The sequence below is a fragment of the Bombyx mandarina genome, chromosome 06, assembly GCF_030267445.1.
Source record: "Bombyx mandarina strain Sakado chromosome 06, ASM3026744v2".
Lineage (NCBI taxonomy): Eukaryota > Metazoa > Arthropoda > Insecta > Lepidoptera > Bombycidae > Bombyx > Bombyx mandarina.
Genome location: NC_143213.1, coordinates 12,851,283 through 12,865,919, shown reverse-complemented (window position 1 = coordinate 12,865,919; position 14,637 = coordinate 12,851,283). Strand labels below are relative to the sequence as shown.

Sequence of the window (14,637 nt, the reverse complement as noted above, 5' to 3'; positions counted from 1 at the left end):
GTGTTTAAAACTACGTTACATAGGAATCGACGAATTGAATTTCATAAATAAAACTACAATTTTACATATCAGGACATGGTATTTTATTGTACAAAAATAGTGTGCGAGCGTCTAAACTCATGCCTCGACATTCACAGACATATTTATTATAGAACCTACATCATTATATATAAAATGCATTCACTCGGTTAAAGTTAGACATAGCCTATATTTTTTAGACTGAAGTTTGTTTTATCGTTGAGTTTTACAGCCACGTTTGGCGCCCTGCCCCTTGTTAGCCTCCGATACGGAAAGTCTCGACGTTTCTAGATTAAATTTACATTTTTCTAAATCCACGTCAACATGACACCTTCAATGTGCTACCGCCATACAATACAATTATGTTTATAAGAACTTTACTATTTTTAAAAAGCTATCGTCACCTTCCTTTTATTTGATTAAAAGTACTTATTACATGAAGGAGACCCAACTCCAAAAGGCAAGTTACAATTGACTTGCAACGGATTGATGACCCGATCGCTGAAATGCGGTGCGGTGTCCATTTAAAAAGTGACTTAATGTAGATACGCCTGCCGTGATAACTTCTAGCGTACGCGGAGCCTGTCGTAAAGAAAAAATGAAGCGAGAGTCGATTTATCACATCGTCCCACGCACGCGCCCAGTAACATATAAGCAAACACAACAAGAAACCAAAAAAAAGTAATACATTAAACCGTAGAAACAATAGTAGAATGTAAAACCCAACGATGGAGACTGTTACACTGCAGTCGTATTACTATCGTTATATTCACATTATCTACATCGCGGAACTTTATCTGGTATTGTATACGTACTATGCCTTTGGACCCACAATTGGAAATAAATATCAAGAAACATATTATACCGCATAAGAAAAAGGAACAGTACCCAATTCGCCATTTATCAATGAATTTTGCGACACACTTTCGGGGGAAGACTACTCTACGGAGCCTCATAAAACTCAGTGATCCCACGATAACTGTATCGCAATGAAACTAACGTAAAATATGAACATTTTTTTAGAGTTGACTGTGAGATCTGAATTAAAATAAGTATAGTGAAAGAGGTCTCGATAACTATTCGTAACAGCCGAGTTATAAAATGTACGTAATTTTTGGTGTATCACCTGAAAGCATGCATCATTCAAGATGCTCTAAAGAGAGAACTTATTGTGGCATCCCGAACTCGACAATGAAGCAACGAAAAGCATTCAATGACAGGTTTTTTACTTCCGAAAACCCACCGTCACGGTACAAATTTGGTGACCTTAAAATAATTTCAACTTAAGCTGATAAGGAAAATTTAAATTCAATAACTAAACGATTACTAGGTCTGGTATCGAACCATATTACTTGATGTCCAAAATTGAATGTTGTTTTTATGACGAATGCTGGTCAAATAAATGTAGTTGTAGAATTCGTTGTGACCGCATTGACAATGAGAAGCAGTTCGTAATGTATTAAACTGATTACAACTACTCGGCAGAATACAAGCCGCGTTCAATCATTTTAAATGAAAATTACAGCTTTAACTAACCAGACGTTTTTTTTTTGTTACAATTTTTCCTTATTAGGAAAGGCAAGGGGATCTAAGCCCATACAGCCTTGTCTGTTCTATACAATTTCTGAATAACCAGAGCCGAATGAAAATTTCGAAGAGACATCAACAGCGATGAGAGACGTGAATGTGAGCAGTTTTAATTGCCGTTTACTTCTCAATAAGGCTGTTAAACATAATGGCCGGAGAGAGCTTGGCAACGAGTGTGGAGAAAAAGCGATTAGCGGTAAAGAGATGCGCGCTCGCTGGAGGCGCCACCCGGAACGACGCGCGCGGTGAAAACCGCGGGAAACCGCAATAGCGAACGCGCCACACCGCGAGAACCGTGTCAGTAGTATGAAACGCTAATTGCACACCGCGAATTATTACGGCACATTCATCCCCCTTACGATACAAATTGATTTATAATACAAGCAATCATGACTGTGTTTTTTTACATTGACATTATGTGCGGCTTCGAAAATAACTAGTCGAGTCGAGACGTCGTGGTGACCTACCTACACTGGTATATTACTCGTCGCTAAGTCGCGAGTTATAACTGTACGTTTATAACTAATACAACGTTTTAAAAGTTTATTTTCTAATGGCTAACATGAAAGTCGAAGGCATCGTGATAAGCGGCGAATTATAAAAAAAAGGACACATTGTGTTTCCAGATAAAGTTCCCCATAGTTTCCTACGCTAGGTTAACAATAAATTAATTGTAGAATCTACAGGAAACCGATTCGGAGATCTCGAAGTTCAATTTTCTGGTCTCGTTGAGACGCTCCGTGTATGCCTCGCTGTGACAATTTGAGTCCAGCTCAAATGAATTATGAGTCTAGCAGCCTACAAAGACGACACAAACGTTCTACAACGACGACAAACGCCTCACACAGAAACTAAGTTTAGATCACAAATGTTGCGTGAGGGTTTGCCGTTCATCAGTGCCACTGAACAACCCTCGTCTGACACATCACTCTTTTGCTTTTCAACTTTGACACATGAATCGAATTCGTTATTCACAGCACTGTTCACTTTGAAATCGTAGCGCTCGACTGTACATCTGTTCACGGCACTTTCACTTTTATCTGCGAAAAAGGAGCGTCGGTCGGAGTTCATAGCCGGGGGCGAGGTCGAGAATAGCTTTATTTCCAAGTCGCGGTGACCATTCATGGACGTAACAATTTCCGAAGATATTTCCAGCGCCAAAGGTGATCGAGGTTCTGGTGAACTGGCTTGTCTGGCCGGTGGGAATAACGAATACAAATTAGGTGCTGAATAATTATCGCTATTGCCGATGTCACGTCTTTCAGGGACCCGAGATGACGGATCGCTCCAACTTCTTCGCAACGTTGTATCAGCACCTCGTCGTCCTAGTGGTCCGACTACTTTCATAGAATCTTCGAGCTTTGTAGGTGTGAAATCACCACTAGAATTTTCATCTAGTAGATCAGCAATGGAATCTGCATCCCAAATTTGTCCAACGGGGTCGCAAAGCCGACACTGACACGAACTAACTGCGGATTCTGCTGGTGAAACAGCCTCGGTTATACCAAAACGAGTGGCTTCTAATGCCTCTCCGAGTGCTGCTACTCGATACGGGGTCGGTGCCGGTTCCGGATACTCCAGTACTTTGACATCTAAGCGATACGGTAAAGACATATCGCGACAATAAGTTTCGTCATAAATGCCGTGCGTCCCTATGCTTGAAACCGCACAATGATCAACTTCGCCGAGATCTAAAGTAGTCGTTAAATCGTGCGGTACGATGTTGTTCGGCTTCCTATCCTTTTTACGTCGTTTTCTTGGTTTTATTATCCTGGGTAGCATGGTTTCTGAGTTAGCGGAGCCGGAACTTTCATCGCTCGCGACACTGACCGCATCCGTGTTGTTGTTACGTCCGCCTCGCGCAGAACGCGTTTGCTGTTGCTGGTTTCGCGCCCTGTTTCCGTCAGTAAGTTCACACCTGTCTCGTTGCACATTTTCTGTATGGCCTTGTTGTGTCCGCTGGTTGCGTTGATCGAATCCGATGTTGAACTTTTTTCTGTTTTGTATAATTAGTGGTGCTCCCTGCGCTTGCATAGCCAACTTCGAAACAGGTGTATTCCGGGATTGTGCTGGTGCACGACCGGCCATTGATATGAGAGGGGCGCCGAGCCACGCACTCGGGTGCGGCACACCATAGGGCGGATAGTAGGGTGGCGGGAAACCCGGAGCTGTGTTGGCATACTGAGGGCGAGCGGGTTCGCGGCGCCCTAGGGCGGCGCGCTCGCCCGGACTCATTACGTTCGGGAGGGCGTTTAACCCATTTTCGAAACAATCCAATTCACTGTCACGGTAAAAGTTCAAAATGTACCGCGATGTCGTAATCGTACACTAACATCTGAGGCGCGTCGATAAAGAGACCGCGTGCGATCACCGCGGCAGTCGGCTGTGGACTGGAGTGAATGAGTGCAAAGCGACTCGATGGCTGTCGCGATGCCGAGTGGGAGTGCCGCGCCACGCGCCTCGCCTCCGCTGCGGCGTCGTTGCACCGGAAAACTATACAACCCTAATCGTTTCACAATTAAAACAGCCGCTTTTATTTACTGTATTATTTAGGGGCGAATAATTATGCGATTTTTTTTGTCCACGTATTATGTATTCCACGTATTTAATTTGTATATAACACGTGGTTAGTCGATGGCAAATAATCACAAACGACCTATGGATTGGAGAGACGATGAGAGCCTATTGTAATTCAGAATGAATACTTACAGGAATTTTACCACTGCTCTAGAAACTAGAAGGATGAACTTACCTGTAAGAAAAAACAAACGAATGTAGAATAACTACAAAATATTCAATGTTTCCAGCGAACACGGGAAATGAAATTAAATCAAAATTAATTCAACATTTTATTATATCCTTTGTAACAGAATCACGTGTGCTTGCATAGATATTCAAAAAAGAAATCTACGAGAAATTTAATTGAGCACATATTTAAACTCGATATATAATTTTATGAACTAGTGGTTGCCCGGTAGTCGAAATTCGACTATAATTAATTGAAATTAAAAGTTTGTATACTATTATGATTCTATTTTCAAAGAATATTCTAAAATCACAAATTTCGCCATAACTACACTATAGAAAAATATTAATAAAGACAAACAATATTTAATCTATTCTCAATTTGACCACAGACGTCAAGAATAAAAGTTTGACAATAAATAAATAGTATGCATGTGCGTGTGCGTAAAATACATGGTAGTGTGTGTAATGTTTTGTTTATCGATTTAATGTATTTTTTAGGCATAATTTAAAAAAATATTAACACTGTGCACTCCTTCTTTATACTCTCTATAAGTGTGGGAAATTTCGTACTCCTCCGTCCGCGCAATTTTCGTAAAAAGGGATACAAAGTTTTTCCTTCGCGTATTAATATAATAATAGATTCACATTTTACAATTGACAACGCATAAAATCAATAAATCAGAATTCAGTGTTACGTTTATACATTGTATACATATATTGAAAGATAACAGTAATTGCATTCACACACTGTTATAGTTGATCACCTCGTTAGTCGAGTGGTCAGTCGCTAAAGATACTTGGTGTTTGATATTGATATCTAATGTCTTTCCGGCATCCAGGAGAAAAACCGAGGTTGGGAATGTGGGACTTAAAAAATTCAGTTCACAAGCGACAGAAGTGAAACTTCAGAAGTATGCCATCTCATTGTCTCGTAGTCTAAATGTATATAATCTCTTTTAGTGTCATTTTTTTTTCATTTAATCGAATTTCAAATACCAACGATTCTAAAGAAGTTTTCGTTTTATGAGGAAAAAGATTGGATTAAAAGCAGATTACCAACCGCCAAAAAAAAAGAAAATTCAGGCTTGAGTTTGTTTTATTTATAGTTTATGTTTCCTATTCTCAAACTACACTAGAGGAAAATCAAGGTGTGTGATAGTGACGATTGGTTAAACCAGTGACATATTGATAATACATGAATAACATACCTTTATATATTAATATTACTATATAATATAATATAATAATATTATAAAGAGGAAAGATTTGTTTGTTTGTTTGTATTGAATAGGCTCCGAAACTACTGAACCGATTTGAAAAATTATTAAACTGTTTGGAAGCTACACTATTCCCAAGTGACATAGGCTATAATCTTTTTTGAAAAAAATTAGGGATCCTTAGATCCTAGGGAGTTTTAGTCCAATAATGTAACCCAAGGTGTAAAAAAAATACCTAAAATATTCTTTACATCGCGAGCCCTGCAAAAACTATTAATGATAGATTAAATTAATGTACTAATACTTTGTAGAACACATTATTATTTACAAAAAGTGTCGCGACAGCATATTTCTAACTATTATAGTTATGACGCAATAAGTGTTCTTTTGTTTTAAAAAATAAAACAACGTCAAATATCGTTAAAATCTTTGTTAAAGACCCGAGCGGAGCTGGAGCGGGCCGCTAGTATGTATTATATAAACTGAATAAACGCGCAAAAAAATAGGCACCGAATTGAAAACGGAAAAACTTTTTTTCTAAGCATTTCTAAGACTTCTGAAAACAGAGAATGTTACGCACCACTTTTTTATGTTGTAGCGGCCGGCACGTTTTCAGCGTCAAACTTTCGTCTGAAACACGTGAGCAGGCAAGAAGGATAACGTGCGATTTGAAATGCGATGACGTCATCAATGAGCATCGCCTTAAAGAAAGTGCCCCTTTACTGGCATCGTGAAATGGTGATGCAAGCCTCGGCGGGGACAGGAGGAGGGTAAGTGAAAGTAAGCCCAATGACTCAGGCCGTTTCTCGATAAACGTCAATATTGCTAACATAACATATTGTGCGTGCATTTCGCACACCAACGTTTAGCATATTTATCATATTGTATCAACAACTTTCGTCTTATGAAAGTTGCCGGTAACCAAACCGGTCGAATTCGCTTTTATTAACGTTGTTGTAATATGTACGAGTATATCAGAGATACTATTTTTGAATATTGTTTTTTATTATTAACGTTCATGATCTGTAATTAAAAGTCGGCGGACAAATTTTTATTAGGATACCACAAGGTTAGGATACCACTGCTTGTAGAAAAAACGTGGATACCAATTAAAAATGTATATTGAACTCAGCATTGACACAATTTCTATGCTACACTTCAAACTAGCATCCAGTAACTAAGTAGATAGAAACTAACGCGTTGGAATAAAGACAGATGCTTGGAAAGTATTTACAGTAGTAGTTGAAGTTTCGGAATAAGCTAGTCTTAGTCATTATTTTAACGTTTCTCTTAAATATCAATATTCTTCAAGCAGTGAATAAACAATATTTCACGGTAATCTATCGTGGCTGCACCAACGAATTTGTAGATTCTAGACATTTAGATTATTCCAATTTGGCGATAGAATTCCTTATTTAAATTATTTTTATCCAAAGGAAAGCCACTATTGATTGATTAGTTAAATGGTAAACCTAAATACCGTTACCATGTACATATAAATTAGCGAAGCGTCTTACTGTCCCAGGTGTCGACAAAAATCTTTTTGGGTTTCAATTTTAATGCATACATCCTGATGTTCGGGCGTCGAAGAACACAAAGATAAAATTATATATGGCTTTAAAATTATATATGGCCTGCAGAAAGTTCCATGCTACAATTTGAAAATAATATAGATTCCTGGCACAGGGGAGCAAGGAGAGCGTTTTCTACAAGATTGGATGGACTTTGTACGATGTTATCAAGGGCATTACAGCGAAAATATTATAGGAGATTACATTCAGAGATAAATGCGAGAAGGTTCGCACAAACATAAGAATATAACTAAATTTGAACTAGATTTTTTATTATTGTACGTTCGTATGTTATTATCACTAATCGTTATCCTTGACATAGAAGGAATCCGATCAACCGAACCGATAACACCAAATAGGCTACAATTGACCGAGTTAATGAAAGGGATTTAATTACATCCAAATTAAATTCTTCGTATTCAATTACCACGATAAGACAAATTAATTCACTGAACCAATTTTGTTTACGAACGAATACTCGTTTTATATTCATTAATCGCTTTATAATTCGTGAACCTATTAATTAACAATGTAATTTTCCATTAGCCGTATATCTTCCATTTTGTTAACAGAAAAATTTTCAAAGTTCGTTCTTTCTAACGAGTCGTCAACTACATAAATCAGCAAAGTATCTGCACAGGTGATTAAATGAATAGTTAAAACAAACAAGCCTTACATACCGAACGAGCCCCAGGTAAGATTGTCTTGAGTTTTACGGAAGTCGAGAACATATGGAATGGCGAATAGCGTGAAATTTAAATTATCTAAAGAAGCAGACAAATGTTGAAAAACATAGAAAAAAACCATAGACGAATCCTTACAAAATCAATTTCGGCAATAAGATGATCTGACGTCATTTAATATCTATCACAAATATACTGTCAATCGAACAAGCACCTCTATTGAGTTTATCGAATCAAATCGCCATTCACCGTCGGGGCGAGCAACCAAAGTGAATGCAAGTGGTCATCTTTTGAACTTGCAAAAAGCCACATTACCCTTCAAATTAACCGACCTAATTCTTGCTTGGCGGCAGTCATCATAGTTCCTAACCCAAATGGGTCGTCACTACAACCAATATTGAAGCTATTTACATTTATAGAAATGTTATTGACTAGTAGCTAGCCAACCGATGATTCCAACAAATTCCAAACTAAGCATAATACAGACCAGACCGTTCATAAATAATTTTAAAGGATGCCCATTATGAAAAGCGATCATTTAGTTACTGTTTTTCTTTCATAGTCACCATTTATAGTTTAAAACACACAAAATAAATACAGCATTCACAACGTATATCATAATATGTGCTAAGCTTTCGTGACAATTTCAATAGCTAAATGCCCGGTTTTTTTTTATTGGAATGAGGTATTATTATTATTATTTTATGGATTTTTTCTGAAATAAATGTTTTATTATTATTATTACTATCCCGCAGGCCAGTTTGACCAGGACAGGTAAGCGAACAAAGGAGCAGCCAAGAGGAAAGTGCCCGAGTGCCTCCGGACGAGACCAAAAATTCATGGCTCAAAACTCAACCGCTGCGCAAATAATTCTTCTACTGGATCAGGATAGCGACCCGCTGAAAAAATCCGGCAAGAAACTCAGCGGGGTGATGTATGGGTTAGGTACCCGTTTCTTTACCGTATAAAGTTATATTTATTTGTATTTTGAGCGTTGTCTGTGTGTCTTCAGATCAGTACCAATTGATCAGACATACAACCGTGTTATCACGACGATTATATAAACCGCCGAGACGAAATATTTTTTCTAAAGTAATAGTGTTTTTTTTTTCTTCACTTTTTTTCCGAGCTTGACAAGTCTGTCACTTCAGCGCGCATTTGTTGGGGAGACGTCGTTTCGGTTTCATAGTATCAGGTTGCTCACGTTGCTTGTTCACGCCTCGCATTATCAGGAAAATACATAACACGATTCGACCTAATGCGTTCAGGTTTGTTTTTCTCACGGACTCGTATTTCTACTTTTTTTTTTATGTTTATCAATCAATTGGTTTGACTATTGTTTGACGGTCGCAATGTATTAGAATATTTAGTATCGGCGACACGGTACCAATTGATTCGTTAATATTGGACATTGGTGAGCCGGTAACGGCGAAACTTTTCCTTCCTTTTTTGTTGCTTTATTTTTTTATACGCTTGTGGTAAATGTTTAGTATTATTAAATACTATGTCTAAAATAATAGTTCTATATTTCTTACAATAAATGCGCTTATTTTTTTACATAATCTGCTATAGCCTCTCATTTCAATTTTACATTACTCACATATTAGATGTAATAAGGAAGTGGGATTTATTTGACCTGTGACGATTTCAAAGTCCATGGATTATTTTTACAAAGTTCCGTTAAACTCGCATTTGAACATGTACACCACCAAACTGCACCACCTGACATTGTCGATGTTCACGAGCAACAGTGACCAGTTTCAAACTATATATATTAAGACTTACGAAACAAAGTCTTCATTCTTAATCGGTTAGCACATTATTGAAATGACGACGAACAACACCTTAGTTGTCGGCGGCCACGAAAACAATAAGGATCTTATTCGAAACGTCATAAATAATGCTATAACAATAAAAAAACTCGAGATTAAAGCGTAAAAGTAGCTTTAGTTGTGTCTACGACTTGTGAAAATCAAAGAACATTCCAGAAAATCTTGATTTGTGTGCGAATAAATCTATCTTTTCATTTAAATCGAACTATCCGCTTTACAATAATATGCAAGACCGTGCACCAATCTGGTTGTTATCGTCTTCAATACTGGGATTTACTTTACTGAACGATATTAATCGGGTCAGATGGATCGCTGACTTACGAAAGTTTTGCAAGAAAGGGATGGGAAAAATCCTAATAATACCGAGAGGTATACAGATCAAAACAGGCCTATTTCTAGCAGTGGATGATGTCTTGGTAAAGGCACCCTGTTTGATAATCGAGTAACACTAATTCTATCTAGGTACACAATAACCTTGTTAGTGGGTATACAATGTCTAATCGTTCCTTCTTTTTACTGTATCTACATAGATTATGAATCAATAACATTAGATTTAGATCTGGACACGGAATAGCAAATGTAAGATTTCGATAATAATCACAAGTAATATTTTATTTATTTATTAATTATCGTAGAGACAAAACCTGTTTTTTATTGCGAAGACGGATGAATGAGCTCATAGCCCATTTGTTGTTAAGTGATTATAAGAGACAATATACATCACAACATAAAGGCTGTAAATAGTAGCAGTATTTTTTCAAATTTTTCGGGGTTGATTTTTATAATTACACAATGTTATTCCTTCAGCGTGGAAATCAGAAGTCGTGAACATGTGTAAAGCACGTATGTATTTCGAAAAATGGGTATTTGATTGCAGGATTGAATTCCGGCATAGTAGCATCGCTCGATATGAATAGGTACATATTGCTAAAGCAAAAAAAAAAACAATACATTTTTGTCAAATGTATTAGTCATATCAATCATGTCAAATTTTTTTTGTTGCCCTTGTAGGCAGACCGTGATGACCACTCACCATCAGGTGGATACGGCCCACCTGATGGTGAATGGTCACCGTCGCCCATGAACTTCAGCAATGCCAGGAGCAGAGCCAAGCCGCTGCCTACCGTTAAGTACTCTCACAAGCCTCGTTTGAAGAAGGAGGAGGAAATAAAATATAAAGTTTTAATTTAATGCATTCAAGTGTACAATTATCTTGTGTACTTGAATACATTTAGTATCGTATCGTACACCTGCCATCCTCTCAGCTCTTAGTCAGACAGTCGCTGCTAAATTGATAATAAACGCAAATGTCCTACCCCGCTCACCATGAGGGTTGAATTAAAAAACAAACTCGTTGCTTTTGTGAAGGGGACCGGACATAGGGTGACTCAGTATGTAAAACTATGCCTGTGTATTTCAAGGCCATTATATTGATTACAATTCTCCCAAAGTGTTTTCTTTTGTTTCGTTATTTCAACTATGAACTTTAATTCAATCACTTAATGTTATTGAAGTATTTTAAGAAATTTTATTACGATACCATCGTCATCTAAGTTTTTGTTGCATAAGTTGAATATTTTATTTTATATGCTAGAAATTACACCCTTGTAAAGTAGAAATGAAAATAAAAATATTTTTTTTTCTAATTGCCTTTGTAGGCAGACGAGCATACGGCCCACTTGATAGTGAGTGGTTACAGTCGCCCATAGGCTTTAGCAATGCCAGGGTCAGAGCCAAGCCGCTGCCTACCACAAAGTTCTTAGTGTTAAAAAACAATTTAAACGCCCACATCTTTGAAAGGCGAAACATAAAATGCGACGCCTATATCTTCTATATATTAATACGTGAAGCAAAAACTTTGTATCCCTTTTTACGAAAATTGCGCGGACGGAGGAGTATGAAATTTTCCACACTTATAGAGAATATAGAGAAGAAGTGCACAATGCTAATATTTTTTTAAAATAATGCATAAAAGATACATTAAATCAATAAAGAAAACATTACACACACTACATACCATGTATTTGACGCACACACGCATGCATACTATTTATTGTCAAACTTTTGTTCTTGACGTTTGTTGTCAAATTGAGAATAGATTAAAGATTGTTTGTCTTTGTTAATATTTTTTATAGTGTAGCCTTGGCGAAATTTGTGATTATAGGAGTATAAAATACAATCATAATAGTGTACAAACTTACAATTCCAATTAATTATAGTCGAATTTCGACTACTGCGGGGCCTCTAGTATATATATAATACAAAACTTTCGAAAACATTTTTTTTATACGAAAGCGATAAAAGTCTGCACGCAAATCACGACGCTCGATCCGTGCAGAACGCGCCGCGATATATCGTCTTTTCGCATTAAAGGTGTACAACTTCCAAAAATATTCGAAATTGAGTTAATATGCGGAATCATTTGGTATCACCGGTGTTTTTCTCATAAATACTGTCAAAAGAACGTAGTTTAGTTTACCTATGTTTTGACTACTATTAACAAAATTAATACATAATTTTATCTTACTTTAAAAGACAGATAATGTAACTAGTAAAAACAAAAAAAAAATGTTGCTAAGATGATTAATATTAAAAATATCACATGTTAAACCTTTAAAACACTCCTGTAAAATTTGTAAGTTTTTAGATTATACAGTTTTAATGCGATATACCGGAAGGCTATAGGCTCGTAACTATACTTGAGACTTTAGAACTGATATCTCAAGATGGGTGGGTGGCGCATTTATGTTGTAGATGTCTATATGGGCTCCAGTAACCACTTAACACCAGGTGGGCTGTGAGCTCGTCCACCCATCTAAGCAATAAAAAAGAAAGAAAAAAAAATGGCTGTGGATTACGAAGGTAACGCGATTTCTGAGACGGAGAAAGCGCAACGCTGATTCGTTGACCCGTCATCGGTCGCGTGTTTAGACAGAATCAATTCCGACATCCACTCTCGCTCTCGTACAGCGTGCGTTAACAGCCTCTATATAATATCGCGTGTTATAGCCGCTGTTGCGTACAACGTATCGCGCCGAAGGGAAAGTCAATCGAACCGCGAACTGGACCGCGATTAGGATGTGCGCGTCGCAACGTTATGTCATTTTAATGATTTCGAAACTACATAATCGTATCCTCAATTCGAAAATATCATAAAAAAAATTTTCCTACCTATTCTGATAGCCTTGAGAGGCTATTTCAGCTTTACCCTAACGTGTCTAGGTGAGCTCACGAGGCTCAAACCGGAGTGTTGCTAACACTGACCCTAGCAAGAGCAGTGCTTCGCAGAATCTACCACCGGATCGGAAACGCGACCCACTGAGAAGATCCGGCGAGAAACTCAGTGGGCATTTTTTTTTGCTATTATTAGAACATGGAATACTAGTTTCAGTTGCACGATAGTAATATGGAACGATTTGACACGCACATAATCGAACGACAACTCAAGTTTCTCGGATAAAACTCTGTGAATGAGTAAATATGCTTTCGATCGTAAATTCTCAATTTATTTCTAACTTTATAATAATAAAAGGTTATTTTTTATCTAGAAGGATCGACAAGCTCAGGGCATACTTTGTGCGAAGCGGTCACCGGAGCCCATAAGCATCAACAACGTAAATGCTGGCGGCCTCCCCCACCTCGAGACATGAGTTTTAAGTTTTATTGGGTCCCCAATAGCTCTACTATGAGGTGTTTCAGTATTATCCATTCTTTCTGGGACACCCTGTATAAATGATGTAAGCAACAATATAATATTGTAAAATGTGTTTTATATACATATCGTAAGCATTATTTACATATAAATCAATTTAATAGTAAGGAACAAATTAAAATATCAGCTCATTAATCCAACACAATACAATACACAAACTGGGCTAGTTAAGAATATACTAAAGAAAAATGTAAATAGTATGTTAAGATCTCTGAGTAAGTATAGCAAGAACAGAACTTTAAAAGAATCCAGATTTATCGCGACCGATTTTACACAATAGGTTCTAAATTAAAAGAGTTCGCACGCCAGTCTCCACGAATAAAACCGTATTATGGAAACGTACAGACATCTACAAAAGTATCTATTAATAAAAGATAACACAATAACGTCGATAGGTTTAGTGAACTCTTTGTTTCTCGTTATTTGAATTCACAAGACTCGTGCGTTCGATGTTTTCATTTGAATGTAACAATGTATTAGGTGTGTGTGATAACTTAAAACACGAGCCGGACGTCTGATCGGTCCGTACTTACTGGTTACATTAGAGCTGATTGTAGCTATGAATTCGTATACTGAATACAAATTTACAATAAAATTATTAAGCATCGTTGCTGTGCTTATAAATTTATATTTAAAGACAGCGTGTATGTGCGCGTGCGTCTGGGGTTATGTCTGCAATCTTGACTCGTCTGAAAGTCTACTGGTCGTAGCACGCATAGTAATTCCGGGTAGGGTAGAATCATCTTTCTGCCTATTTCTATTATGCATTTCAATTCGAAGGGACAAACCAAATTAAATAAAATAGACACTAGGATCTCAAGTCTCAAGGTGTGTGGTGACATGCATGTGTAGATTTCAGTAACCACTTAACAAAAGATGCATAGTGCGCTCGTTTACCCACATATGTATGTAGTAAAAATAAAAATAAATTCTGACGTTCGACAGAAGCAACTATATATACCATACTATCAAAGACGACTGCCGATTTACCTATTGACGTTAGTGGAGACGTTAGTACAAGTTAGTCGGGACCTTATCATAGGCTAAATTATGCCTTTTGTTAACAATGTAGGTAGGTATACCGACGAAAGGAAAGATCTTCCACAGTACGGGTAGATTGCTCGGTAGACCGACGCGACGGTCCAGATGTTGTAGTTCGGAACTTATCTTGAAAATTTAGTAAGGGAGATTCAGGCATCTGTCAAATATCTTGTGCTGTACGGATGGCTACCGCTCCAACATCGCAAAACTGGTTGATGTATATTCATA

The 14,637-nt window shown here is 37.4% G+C and overlaps 2 protein-coding genes across 3 annotated transcripts in view; both read right to left on the bottom strand.

The window, feature by feature from the left end:
- The window catches only part of twin (CCR4-NOT transcription complex subunit 6-like twin), a 215,418-nt gene that overhangs the window by 165,282 nt on the left and 35,499 nt on the right, over positions 1 to 14,637 (bottom strand). The gene's annotated exons all lie outside the window — the stretch shown is intronic.
- On the bottom strand, positions 60 to 4,351 carry LOC114253132 (uncharacterized). Its single transcript, XM_028187895.2, has one exon. The coding sequence runs from the start codon at positions 3,838 to 3,840 to the stop codon at positions 2,446 to 2,448; it is 1,395 nt and encodes a 464-aa protein (XP_028043696.2). The 5' UTR covers positions 3,841 to 4,351; the 3' UTR covers positions 60 to 2,445.